The following is a 14,640-nucleotide window of genomic DNA, read 5'->3' as shown; positions in this document are numbered from 1 at the left end:
AGCAAAAGTCTTCAGATCCAGCCTGACACCTGGGATATTCTAAGGTAAAGAAATGCAGCACGGTATCTTTATCAGATATTGCTGTTACTATTTACAGTTGTCAATGATAAAACTATAATAAACTACCAAATACTCCCACTAACACAAATTCTTATACCACTACTACTAACAATACTACTACTAATAATAATAAGAATATGAAAAATGAAAATCCAAAAATGTTTCATTTAAATGTTCTGCTTTTCCTTGCACTTTTGTATTTTATTACTTTATTTGACTGAAAGCCCATCTGATTTGCACACTATACAAATATCTTATTTCATTACTAACATTCCACCATTATTAGGCATGAGACTTTTGACTATAACATGAAAATCGAGCCATCTCCTATGAAGGCAATACTTTCCATAATGTGGTTGTGCAAAGAAATAAAGTTGTACACCTGTGACTCATCTCAAAATAAATAAGAATACATACATTTTGATTATGTGCTCATGAAACACAAAAACGCAGCCAGTAGGTTGTTAATGCAGCCAACTGGGGCTATAAATCTGTCTATCTTTTATTTTTGTAAAAAAAATATATATAATAGTGCCAGTGAAGGTCCATGGTAACATAACAGATACACTAATGCCAATTTCAGTAGCAACCTACATCTAACCACATGAATACAAGAATGTCTTGCACGTGAAACCTAAAAATGTCACTTCTTAACTAGTTTCTCTGTGTGACTATGAAAGTCTAACTCCGAATTTTCCATGAAAAGTTGCTTCAGTCAGTTAGGTTCTTGCTAGAATTTGGCACATGTAGTAACAGCTTAGTTGGTCAACCATACAGCACATGTCATTTTAGAGGAACATTCATTCATACATACATATTGACTATACATCATGACGACAGTCTATAGCACGTAAAATAGGTCATTCAAAGAAAGCAACATACAGTTTCTCCACGTTACAAGCCGCTACCTATATATACAACAGATGCTCCAGCCACACAGATGGCTTTTGCTCAAAGAGCTTTCCTAGCACATTGAACTGTACACAATGTTAAATTCTTTATCAAATTAGAAGTGTATCTGCAGAAAGATCGTGTAGATCCTGTGCAAGAACTCTAAGGCAATAGTCGTTGTTCAAGAGGACTCTGCGCTACCGTTGAGGCAGACTCTTAATACTTCTGGTAGTCATTAGCCTTCCAATGCATCCAGGTTTAGCAGGACATTCATTATCTGCTATTTGTTGGCTCAAATTTTTTAATGGAATTGTTTGTTACTTTTTTACAGGGTAGCACCATGAGAATTCTCCTTTAGCTCAACACTTTTTTCTTTTATTGTCATTTTCCTCTGGTCCATACTCATTCAGAAGTTTTCCCTTCTGCAGAATGTCCAAGTACTGTAAAGACCTTTCTTCAGTGGTGTAGCATGCCATTATTAACGTAGGAACACAGCAAAAACACATCTTACACGAAATGTCCCAAAGAAATTAAGGGTAGCAGCGATGACGGCTATAACACTGAAAACACAGTCAGCAATTGGGTTTCTGGCAATGCGCATGTCCATCTTACGAAGAATTACCAAAGCGGTTTCCTGATCAGCCACGAGTGAGATTTAGAGAAGCAGGTCTGTAAAGCATTAGAAAGTCCCTGAAAGTTTTTTGGGGGGCGAATAAAGCAGCATGTCACGCACAAGTGGCATATCTGACCAGTAAATTGACCTTTCCAATTTTCTTAAAGCATTCAAATTCTCATAAAAAGGACTTACATTTTACAGTGTTTATTCATATTTGGAGTTAAGTGAAATGCTTTCAAACTCAGTTGGTGGCTGGGGTGTAGGAGGAGAGTATAAAGGGCTATCCTGAAGTCACAATATTCCAGTTATCACAAATTATCTGAAGAGGCAAACACCAGGTGAGCACAAACAGATCACAAATCTGCTTGTTTTCACCTTAGGTAGCCCTGTTTACATCCTTAAGTAGGTAGGTGGATAGGTCCGTGCACACCTTATGTCCAAGATATATAGCAGAAACTAGTCTGTGTATGTGGTCAGAACAGAATTTCGAGATTACAACTTGATGAAGAAGAATTTTCTCTGCCTTGAACATCACACATCGTCAAAGGGAATAATGGGCAAAGGGACATACCCCTGAATAAATTGAACAGATCTGCAGGCTTCCGCCACAAATGTGAAGCTGTGAATGAAATCTTGTATTGTCTCCCCCCGCGAGTATGCAATGTTCCTTCACCAGCTTTTTGCAAAACAGTCAGGTAAGGTAGCATGCTCATCTTTCCCTTGCCTCTTTCACCGGGGAGAGTCACCTTTCTGTGCTGAGCTGAGATGGCCTTGGTCCACTTGGATCCATTCATTTGAACTTACTATCATAAAACCTCTTTTGTTACTAAGAACTTCAGTAAAAATATACTTCCTCCTTCCCTCGCTTGTGTGGCGGAGAGGTTGAAAGTAGTATTATTTGGTGTGGTGGGTGTCCTGCAACTTCAGAGTTTTGTATCGTATATGGAATCCTTTCTTGCTGATGGTGTCGTCGGTGTGAAAATGAAGTAAAACCACATCGCCTGCTGATGAGATTTCCCCTGGTGGCTAAAATAAAACAAACAACACTGTTAACGGCAAGAAAACATTTCTTTTTTTGAAAGTCTGAAAAAAAAGTTATACTTGAGTTTTTTGCGAACAGCTACTGTGGTCATGCTTGTTGCTTATTTCATAATAGCTTGTGCTTACAATTCTTTATTGTCCAATTAATCAAAATCATTACAATAAAACAACACCAGCTACTGTGGTCATGCTTGTTGCTTATTTCATAATAGCTTGTGCTTACAATTCTTTATTGTCCAATTAATCAAAATCATTACAATAAAACAACACAATTCATAAAACAAGACAATTTCTTACGTTCCTTAAAGATAATAGCTTGTGAATCAGAATTACTTTCCCTAACTCACAGTTAGTCAGTCATATATTTCGTACTCTGTGAATTCAATCACAACAACTAATAAATATGATGTCTCCGGTATGAATTTCAAAATTCTAAATCTTAAATTAGTAAATTAACAAGCTCTCTATGCGGTAGCGGACTGCAAGTGGGAGTCACCTGCACTTGTTTGTGGGAACCGGTGCTTATTTTTCCTCAGCATACTTGGAAACAGAGGAAGAAAGACAAAAACACAAAGGGGGGAAAGGAGCAGGAAGAGAAAGGACGAAAAACCATAAGCACTGTTTCTATGACTTCGCCCCTGACGGTTTTTGAAACTGTGAGTCAAACCATGAACGGTGCAGCTCACAAAGCGGTAGTAAAAAGACATGAGATCCCGCCCATGAGTTCCTTATGAAAAAGTCAGCAAAATGTCTGACCTACAGGCCAGTAGGAATTTACAAAAAATATAATCAGGAAAAAGCATCCTGCAATCATTATATTGACCAAGAAATGTAAAAAGAAATTTGTTTGCTTAAAAATGGCACAAGTGAAGGAGAGGTAAGGTTACGTAAATGTTCTCTGATCATAAACGACAGCAACATCTTATCTAGTTATTAAAATGCTGTGCTGCTTTGGTGCTGGTTTTACTGCACTTTCTAACCTGCTGTCAGGTTTATGGGACCCAGGTAGGGCCCTATTGACAGTGGTTTAAGAAACCAACTTTTAAATTGCTAATATTAATATTACTACACTTTCGTCTGTTGAGTTAGATTTTATGTTTTGCGGCACATTTTCTCTAGTTGAACCTTCCAAACCACTTACCCCTGATCCACAGAATCGACCGAATCTTGTAGCTGATGTATCGTGACCATCAAAAAGTTCGACATAATCATAGCCACAGTCCGCTTCTTCTTCCACCTCGAAAGTTTGGAAACGTAGTTCTATTCGGTAGCCCCGATCAGTCACAAGCAACCATTCGCAGTCAGCCTGGACGGGGTAGTTGTTATCTCCAAATTGGGCATGGGAATACAGGTCTTTGGCCTTTGCCTCAGCTTTCAGTCTCCCACCACATTCTGCAATGAAGAACACAATGCACTCAATGTATACATTCACATAGATGAACACACAAGATGCTGTTTGCGTTATGTCTTTAACATAATGTAGGGCGAGTTTACAGAAACAGAAGCATTGTTTAGACTCGATGTTTAATATACTGCATCAACAACCCCAGCATCAAGGGGCCATATCATAAAAGGTGCCTTGTCTCAGGTGAGTGCCTATATGCGTTTGGACTACAGGTGGGTGAGCAACTGAAAGCTCGAGCCCTTCCTGGACCCTCAAGACCACAATGAGCTGAACCTTCATGTGGTTTCTGCCGGCCACCCATGCTCCAGACTCTTACTCTAAGAATTTAAGACACAGTCAGTGGCGGCTTCTCCACTATGGCAGAGGAGCGTCGGCCTACTGCTTTTGAGAAGAGAAGTAAAAGAAATATAAAATGATAATAACTTTTAACTATTATCATGCGGCGGGCGGGGCTGCTCTGCTCTCCGAGCAGGGCAGGGGAGTAGTGGTTTGCCCAATCCTACGTGCGCAAAGACTGGTCGGCCCTCTCGGGTCGCCAAACCAGTCATGCGCACTATCCCTGTTTGCCATGCATGCTGCATTACAGCCTGTATGGGGAACAAGCCCAGGCTCCCATTCCCTGGTTGAGCGTCCAACCAGGACGCTCAAAATCAATCACAACGCTGCATTGCAGTGTTGTGATTGGTATGGGGAGCCTTTGATGTGCTTCCTGTTCCTAGGACTGGTGAGGAGAGAACGAGAAGAGACACGGGGCCGGCGCAGCAAGTCGTGTTGCTTTTAATGTCATTTAAATTGTTTACCGTATCCCTTCGCAACCCCCCCTGTGCGCTGGCACCAGCCTCACCACCCGGGAATAATGCCGGCCGCCACTGGACAAAGTATTAATATTTTATGTAAAAAAGGTGAGAGGGAAAGATACTTGTCAAGTGGCTGAACTGCACAATGTGAAACCAAAAAACCTGGCCTCAATCCCAGCTTCCATGCTTGCCAATTTGTGTGATTCTAAGTGAATCTTTTTCTTCATTATCACATATGAGAGCACCTTCAACTATGTGAGATGAGGGAGTGCGTTGTGCAAAAACCTTGTGTTTGAGTTAACAGACTAATTTTGCTCCATCTGGAATAAAAATCTGGGCCACATATAGGGTGCACATGAAAATTGACGCCTCTAAATCCACAAATGGCATTGCTGTCAATGCGGGGGCAACATGTTTTTAAGTTCAAGTTTAAAAGCTTTTAATAAATACCTCTCGATGCAATTATATATTCTGATTTATTAAGGTCAAACACGCATGTTAAAGAGGTACACTTTTCTTAATTTTGAAGAGACGTTTCATATTTTTACATGGTGTGTGCTACATGATCTACATGCCAAACATTTTCGTGGCTGGGCTCGTGCATGGACTCGTAGCACCAAGCCAGCCCTTGGCTCGGCTCTTCCTGTTACTTTGTTGGCTCGCCCACCTCTATTTGAAAGTGCATACATTTTACTTGCAAATTCTCTGAGTTAGTGCTTGACTTTCAGACAGCAAATCTCTGAACCAGAGAGAGGCAATCGCTGCACACCGTGTCCGAGCTATGCTTTTTACAGTTCGTGCTTAAACTCAGAGAAATTCTGAGACAAGTTACATATGCTTTAGACAGTGCAAAAGCACCGAGCAGGTGCTCAGTTTGGCTCTGAGCATGAGCATCTGTTAATGATACAGCCCTAGGAAAGCGCAAGGGATGAGCGAAATTATATATGCACGTGAAATTTCTACCATTCCTTGCTTTCCACAGCACTGAATTATAAGTACAACTGTGTAATATTGTTTCACAATAGCAGAGTGCATATATATGACATGAAACTGGAATACATGTGGGTAGGCTTCAGATGCACTGGGTGGCACTGAGTGGGGGGCACAAATGATGCACAGAGAAGTGTTGTTTGAGTGTCTTTTAGAGCGTGAGCATATGCTGGTTAGAGTGTAAAGGAGAGACGTTTCGAGTGTTGATGGGTGAAGGTTAGAATGTGAATTGTGCAGCACACTTTTGCCTCTAAGATTGTTTCAGTGCAGGAAGCGCCCCCTTCCTGCACAAACACAATCCTGCCTGTAATGCAGGCACCCTTGCTGAGTACAGAGCGCAAGGAAAGGATAGGAATGCGCCACATCGTGCTCTCCCCGCCACTCATGGCAGCGCAGCAAGTTGGCGTGCAGCGTCGCGTTGCGTGACATGATGGCAAATCCTTGGCAGAATCTTTCAGGAGAGCTGTGCTACACACCTGACATCGCTCAGTTAGACTCCAGCTGGATACTTTCCAGGCTACAGTCGGCAACTCTGCTAGTCGTAAACCTTTTCCCCTCAGACAAACTTGCATCACATGAGCCCATAAGGGAACATTCACTGAAAGCTCCCCCCATGCTCACCTGCAGGCTATAAGCGTTCTCCCATCCTTCAAGAGGGGTTGAGAAATCCACCTACTGATGAATGCCTCCTCATAGTACCCTCCACCCCTCACCCTGTGGGACACGTCATTACATCTATAGTATGAAGGTTTGTAACTTTATCATTTTGTTCTGTGCATTTCCACACATTTATCAAGCCTGCAGCTGTCTTTCTATCTGTCCTCACATATCAACAAATCTGTTCATTTACAGAAACTTTTCAATCCAATAATCATAAATCGGAAACTGCAATGAGTTATTCAGCGCCCTAAGCCCCCGAATCCCCTCCGTCTTTATAACGCTAACGTGACTCTACCATCCACTGAAATCCCGTGGACGCGGGCCACGCACTGCTGCTCGGCAGGCTGAGGCGAATACTTGACATTAGGGTCTTCTTAACAAAACATCCCCAAAACAAAATGTGTCAGCTAAATCTGATTTAAGAAAACAGAACAAAAAAAACGTAATCTAAAGAAAATAAATGGAAAGGAAAACATGTCTGAGACTTTCCTGCAGCCACGAGTTCAATTTTCTTGCATTGTTTTGCGGTGTTTACAGTGAAAGGTGCTTTATCTGCCAGGCCCGCGTGTTGGAAGAGAAGGAAAGCCCCGCTCCAACAACTTATCAGCCGGTGTGAATGGGGGGCCGGAGGGGAGGAGGCTGACCTGTAGAGTGGGTGGCTTGAAAGCCCTTCCTTTGCACTGAGGCGTCAGAAATAAAGCGCATGAACATTTTGTTGGCGCTCGTCACGAGCGGGTCCGGGATCTTGTTGCCGCACAGACGCCCAAGGATCGGCGACTTCTCGGTCTCCCCGTCAAACACCTCCAGGTGGTCGTAAGCACATTCCTGGTGCTGCTCAATCTCGAACTCATTAAAGACCTAAAGCGGGACAAAGACATACATGAGCAGGTGCTACCAGGTCAGTGCAGAGCATCTGCGTACCACACCAGGCATCGGCAGCTACTATTTCTGATTTAAAAGCATTTATATATGAAATGAGCAGGGCACGTCTTATCTTACACCAAAACTAGGCAACAATGTACAAAAGAGGAGACTGCGGTCGTGCCCGTTTCATATGATTACATCTGGAGACCATTTACAATCAAAGACAACAAACGTGAAATGACACAAACACGTATCTCTGCGCCCGGGGATTGTATCTACAAATGGATAACTTTTACTAACGTTTTTATAAAAGCGTAAAGCAATCAGGGGCCTCATTAGACATGCAACGCATTTTCTTTCATTGCGCTGGGTGCACCTTTTAAAAGATGCACCCAGAGCAATGAAGGATAATGCGCCGTAATATAATGAATGCGCAGCCCTTAGGGCAGGCGCGAACGTGCGCTGCACTGCACTGCACTGGGGGCAGCGCAGTCAGGAGAACAACAGAGCGGCTGCTTTGAAGTCGCTCCGTGTTTTCACAGTGCAGGTGGCAACCCGCCTGCCCTTTTAAAGGGGATTAGAGATCACCTTGTAGGCGGGTGCAGTCAGTGACTGCACCACTCTGCAAGGAGATATCGGGGGGGTGCATAGGACCCCTTATCCCCCTCCAGAAGGCTGATCTCAGCGGGCGCACTGACAGTGAGCCACCTTTTAGGAGGTGCATTGTCAGTACGCCTCCTGAGAGCTTCTTTGCCTCTCCGCCCACATCTGTAATACCGCGCGGACACATAGGCTCAGGGATTCCCTCATTTGCATGGGGCACGGCCCCATGCACATGAGGGAATGCCCCCTGAAGATAGCGCTGGTGCTTTATGTGTGCCAGCGCTATCGGCATTACAAAAGGGGCTGCAGAGGCGTTTGTGGCCCCTTCTGTAATACCAAAGTGCCCCGGGGAAGCGCAAAGCGGGAGCAAACACCCGGGGGCACTTAGTATAATACGGCCCCTAAAGTGCAAGAAGCATGATATCTACATGTGTTTAGCTTGAAAATGGTCTTGTAGGGAGCTTGGTTCTTGTTGCAGTATCTCTCGCCTCTCTCTTTTTGCCTGGTATTTGATGCAACTTTGACTGAAGTGTTTTGGGTTCCTGCTAACAAGGTCCCAGTACAAGTGTTCTTTCCCTAAAAATGTTCAATTGATTTCCACAATTGGCAAAAACTCTAGCACCCTCTGTAAGTCCCTAGTAAATAGTACCCCTGGTACCTAGGGCCTGAGGCACTAAAGAGGGTCCCCCGAGGGCAGCAGCACAAACTGTGCCACGTTCAGGGGCCCCCCAACAAGCACATTCAAGGCTGCCATTGCAGGATGTGTGTCTTGGTGCAGACAAATGTGAAAACACAATATGTCACACATCCCTGCATGCCATGTCCCCTAACACAAGCTTTTTGGATTAAATCCAACTGAAAAAGTGGTTGGTTGTGTCATTGATTTATTCAATGCACTGTGAATAAGCTTGGAATAAAAGTGCAGCATTGGCGCTTCTTTTGTTAATTGATGTTTTTAGGCTAGGCCTTGCTGCCTTTAAGCCAAAACCCTAGATTGTTTTCTGGTTATCTAGCGGGCACTGGCCCGCGAGGTTTGTGGAAGTAGAAATTGCTTCTCTACGTGGTGTGGTCTTGTTTGGGGAGTGGTCCAAAAGTGTATGACACAACCCTAATATCGTATTGTGTTTTTTGAAAATTGTTTTTTGAAAGTAGAGTTTGATTGTGGTAGTCGCCGGGTGTTTGTTGAGTTTAGACACAAAGTGTAGTGTGTATTTTCTTAAAAGTATGACAGAACGTGACACTTTCGCTTATAGTGAAGAACATATTCTAAAACTAATAAGTGACCCTCCACTATTTGCTTCAGCTGCGCTGAGCGCAACGACAAAAATTACTAATGAATCCGACAGACTCATAAGACTAAAAGAAAAACAGATTAGGACAGACCTACATGGCCATTTTCTAGTCGAACATTTGAGAGCAGGAACTATCCCGGGTGGACTACAGATACGTAACGTACCAGTGATATTTACGGATGATCCCCTCTACAAAAAAAGATACAGCTTCATTGAAACCAAGTGCAGCAGAGACCTTATGGTCCTCACCGTTGAGACAGCTCAAAGACTTTCAAAACAACAATTGGAAGACATTGCCACTCTAGAAGCTGAAATTAAAACAAATCAATTAATTACAGATTAAAAAGCACTCTTTGAAAAAGTAGAAAAAGAAATTCTTGAATTCAAAGATTACACAATTAACCAAAAAGGGACAAAATTTGAAAAGGATAAAAATAATTTTTCATTAGACAAAGTGTATCCTTATCTTCAAACAGACTTCTATTCTAGACCAGAAGCACAGAGGTTTCTCTCTGAATATCAATGGAGATCCAGGAACAATTACTTCACTTTCTCCGAAACATCGTTCTCATCTAGCGGAAGTGAAACAGAAAATAGTAACAGCCGCCCAGATTTCGACAGGCAATTTTCAACAAAATTTTCAACAACAACAGCAGCCGTCTTTTTTAGGGAGAGGTCAACAAAAACCGCGAGGCAGAACCAGATACAACAACCAGCCGTGGGAAATGTCAACAAGACGACACAACTACAAGAATTAAATAAATCATCTATTTACAATTTATCAGATAAAATCTTGACTAGTGTGGAATTGAGTATTTTGGAAAAAGGTTTGTCTTTTGTTCCAACAAGAGACACAAATTTTGTCCAAAGGAAGGCAGAATTTATTGAATTCTGCAGAAAAATACGTCTAAAAACCTTCTTTTTAGAGAATCCACTAAAAGATAATTTTGAAACAACTGGTTTTAGAAAAAAGTCTACATTTTGTCCATCTCAGGCAAAATTCCAAAAGAGGTGATCATGTTTGAGAAAGTGATAATATCAGCTCTTTCTGAAATTGAAAAAAAAAAAAGAATCATAAAACCAAATATTACGAAAATACAAAACGAGGCTTTGAGTGATTTGAAAAATGATCCATCTATAATAATCAAACAAGCTGATAAAGGTGGATCAATTGTTGTCTGGGGAAAGAACGATATACAGCAGAAGTAAATAAACAGCTTGGAGATAAACAATGTTACAAAAATATACCAAAAGACCCTACATGGGAATTACAAGGTCAACTCTTCAACATTTTACAGGCAGACTTCGACCAAGGTTTTCTAGGCAAAAAAGAATACGAGTTTCTTCAGAATAAACATCCACGAACACCAATATTTTATGTACTTCCTAAAGTACATAAAGATGAAACCTGCCCGCCAGGAAGACCAATAGTTTCTGGTTGCGAATCACTTACAGAACCAATTTCAAAATTTGTGGACTATTTTCTCAAACCCTTTATGGAAGATGTTAAATCATTTTTACAAGATACCACAGATTTCATCAACAAACTGGAGACAATGGAGTTTGAAGAAAATACACATTTTCTAATCACTTTAGATGTGGTATCATTATATACCCAAATACCGCAAGACGAAGGCTTGGCTGTACTAGAAACATTCCTAGACAGTAGACCAAAACCAGCAAAAATTCCCACAGAATTTATCATGGAGCTAGCTAGCTTTGCTCTGAAAAAGAACTATTTTAGTTTTAAAGATGAATTCTTTTATCAAATAAAAGGAGTTGCGATGGGGTGTCCCTTCGCACCAGAGTTAGCAGTACTTTACATGTCAAAATATGAGGACAAGTTTGTGCACAATAACAATCCTTTTGCACAGTGGATCGGAAGCTGGGTCCGCTATATTGACGATGTTTTTATGATTTGGACAGGTGAGGAAGAAAAACTACAGGCCTTTTTTGTTTGGTTAAAAAATAGAACACTTGACATTAAATTCAGTATGAAGTATTCAAAATCTAAAATGCCATTTCTTGATGTTGAAGTCTACGCCACAGATGGGCGATTAGCAACAACATTATTCAAGAAAAAAACGGATAGAAATAAAGCCCTGCATTTTTCAAGCAACCACCCATGCAGTCTAATGGAGAATTTGTCCTATGGGCAATTTCTGCGAATTAGACGCAATTGTTCATCCAAGGATGAGTATTTTTTCATGCGAACAATTTAAAGGATAGACTCCTCATTCGAGGATATCCGAAAAAGCTTCTAAAAAAAGCAATGAAGAGAGCGTGGTGGACTCCACGAGAAAGTTTACTTGAGAGAAATGTCAAATCCAAGACGGATAGGATCGTTTGCGTGTCAACATTGTGTCCTACATCAAATTGGTTGAAAAAGGTAATTAACCAAAATTGGCATTTGGGGAAAAATTTGGATAAAACATCGAAAGAAGCCTCATTATTTGCATTTAAGAAAGATAAAAGCATTGCAAATCAAATTGTGCGAGCTGCTTTGCCCAAACCAAAAGGATTGACCATCAGGTATTTTTTAGGCTTGACTCCAATAAAAGGGCATCACAAATGTGGCACTTGTGTCTGTTGCGAGTCAACGATAGAAGGCGATCTTTTCACACATAATGCAAATCATTGGAAACATGAAACATTCTCAAATTGTAAATCTAAGTACGTTGTTTACGGGATTTTTTGTCCGTGTAAGAAATTATACATTGGAAAAACTAATCAGGAAGTACGTTACAGAATTCAGCTACATAAATCAAGAATTAGAAAAAATTTGCAAACTGCACCACTAGTGAATCATTGGCATTCGAAGACCCTCACAGAAAAGGAGCTAAGATGGACCATCATTTCAAAAGTAGAACAAGAACAAAGAGGAGTAATTTTAATATGGAAATCCTTTGTGATCTAATCATGATCACTTTACAATAAATGCATTTTAATGAAGTGGAACGGATATTCAGAAATTTATAAATCTTGCTTTATATTGCTTTAGGCTATTTGTAAGCTTCGAGTATTATACATATTGTAAAATTCAGTGGAGCGACTCTGCTTCCTTTTCTATTTTATCTGTCGTGAATCCAAGAGAAAAATATCTCTCACAAAATGACAACGTGCGCATTCAAAAAAGAGGGGCAATTGTGATACAGAAATGCCTTGCGATTCAATTGTGAATAAAGTGTCATAGTATTAGCAACATTCACTTCAATAAGTAAGAAAAAGACCCGTGTTCGAGTTACATGCACTGAGAGAGGTGCTTCATACTACATTTGCCAGAATCTTAGAGAGTCGCGTTCATGACGCGTCTCACGTAAAAAGAATGTCGGCCATGTATGCTCCAAATCAAACCGCCAGGCAACATTTGCGATACCCTGGTGCCGGGAGTGATTTATTCACTGTGAAGGTAAGACATTTTCATTTCAGCTGTCGTTTAGCAATTAAAAAGTAGGGCAAAATAACTCGCTATTAAATATAAATATCGGCGTTTCTCTCCCTAGACTTCTGAGGCAAGCCTGCTTTGTGGTCCTAAATCAAGTTCTATCGAGGAGGATAGATAATAACAAAAGGTATTTCATCGTTTCATGTCTCTAAGCTGTTATGAATCCTTCCAAATAATTTTATGAGCTTATGCTAAAACAAGCCTTTCCATCGTTTCAGAAATAATCATTTAATACAAAGAATTGTTCCTGCACCACCCTTAGTGGTTCCAAGTAAGATTCCCAAAATTCCATCTGACATGACTATGACATAGTTAACTCCTGTGAGAGAAGTTTTGTTGACGATATTATAATTATGTTTTTAGGTCAATTGTTCTTGTGAATCAACAGTAGTGCCTCTGTAAGCATTTGATGCAGGTAAGGATTTAAGCGCATGAGTTGCGGCTGCAGTTAAGGTGTTTTGTGGTCACTTAGTAAGACAAAGTCATGTTTATGTCTTTCAGCTACTCTGGTCATGATGAGAATCCCCGCAAGAGGATGGATTCGAAATGCGTAGACCGTGTTGACTTAGGCTAATCTATATAAAATAACAACAAATGAATGGTGTATTTTTCTCATTTGGGATAAATTGATGCTTCTGATGGCCTTATTATTTTTGTTCAGTTTTGAATTCAATATTTGATATGTCAATATGATGTAAATGCTGTGTATATAGCGTGTTTGGTTAGTGAGTGGAGTGTGTAGCGAGAAACGTGGGATGTTTGAAAGATGTGAATGGGGGCACTGATAGAATGAATGGGATATGGAGAATGTATATAGATAGTAACAGTGTCTAATCAACATTTGTTTTGGTGTGTGTGTGAGAGAAATAAAAGGTTGCTCATTTTTGTTTAAAGATGTCGGTTTGCATTTTCGGATAAAGTATTTTTGGATAAAGAATTAATGTAGTTTGTGAAAAGCTTTTTGGATTAAATCCAACTGAAAAAGTGGTTGGTTGTGTCATTGTTTTATTCAATGCACTGTGAATAAGCTTGGAATAAAAGTGCAGCATTGGTGCTTCTTTTGTTAATTGATGTCCCCTAACACGGCATGCGATATTTGTAAGTCATCCCTACAGCAGGCCTGACAGCAAGGGCAATGAATATTACATGTTAGGGCATATCTGCATGATCAGATATGCCCCTGTGCATGTCAGTCATAATACTACCAGTGCAAATGGACAGGGAAGCTATTCTTAAAACTTGTGCTGGACACTGGTTAAAACGAGTTCCCCAGCTACAAGATGGTTTCACTGAAAATAGGAATGTTTGGTATCAAGCATCTAGTATTGATAAAACCACACTGATTGCAGTGATGGATTTATCAATACATGCTCCCAGAGAGCACCTTAGAGGTGTCCCCTGAAAACCTACCAGCCTCAGGTGTACTCCCTGATTGGATTCTGCCAGTCTGCCACCCAAGATACTGTTCTGACCTCCTAGGGTGAGAGCTGGTGCTCTCAAGAGGCCCAGAACAAAAGACTGTCCGGGAAGAAGGTGTAATACCTCCTCCCACAGGATGACCTGCTGATTAGCTTCCCAGGCTAGAAAGTTTCAAAGAGCTGCTGCCTTTGGAATGAGAGTCTGGCTCCCCTCACAGGAGAGGAAGCCGTCCCCCTTTGTCCAAGACTCCCTTGGAACCTGGACAAGTGGGAAAATTAGCTAGTCAGGTAGGTGTGCCACCTCCAGGCTAGTACCACCCCTAAGGTGGGCTACACTGAGTTGGACATGATTTTTCAAAAGTAGCCATCTTTGGGATGGCATACTTAGGAATTCTGGGACAGGGTTATGCCCACTTCCCACAGGAAGTGGTCATATAGGAGGCGTAGTGACTACAAGGGAGGACACTGAGAGTCACAAAAGCAGAGAGGAGAAAAGAAGCAGCTGACCTGATACTAGCCACGCCAGCCTGTCTGCATCCCTCATTGAAAATTGCACCA

At 41.2% G+C, this 14,640-nt stretch overlaps 1 protein-coding gene across 2 annotated transcripts in view; it reads right to left on the bottom strand.

Moving 5' to 3' along the window:
* Positions 1-221: 221 nt before the first annotated feature.
* TLL1 (tolloid like 1) overlaps positions 222-14,640 on the bottom strand; it is a 416,213-nt gene continuing 401,794 nt past the window's right edge. For both annotated transcript variants that reach the window (XM_085641791.1, XM_085641792.1), the window contains exons 19-21: positions 7,105-7,318; positions 3,750-4,000; positions 222-2,593 (exon numbers count right to left, since the gene is read on the bottom strand). In XM_085641791.1, the coding sequence (XP_085497917.1) occupies positions 2,462-2,593; positions 3,750-4,000; positions 7,105-7,318 (597 nt within the window). In that variant the 3' untranslated portion in view covers positions 222-2,461. The remainder of the gene's footprint in view (positions 2,594-3,749; positions 4,001-7,104; positions 7,319-14,640) is intronic.

The sequence above is a fragment of the Triturus cristatus genome, chromosome 2_2, assembly GCF_964204655.1.
Source record: "Triturus cristatus chromosome 2_2, aTriCri1.1, whole genome shotgun sequence".
NCBI classification, from domain to species: domain Eukaryota; kingdom Metazoa; phylum Chordata; class Amphibia; order Caudata; family Salamandridae; genus Triturus; species Triturus cristatus.
Note: the sequence above shows the minus strand (reverse complement) of the source record. Positions and strands in the feature narration are given on the sequence as shown.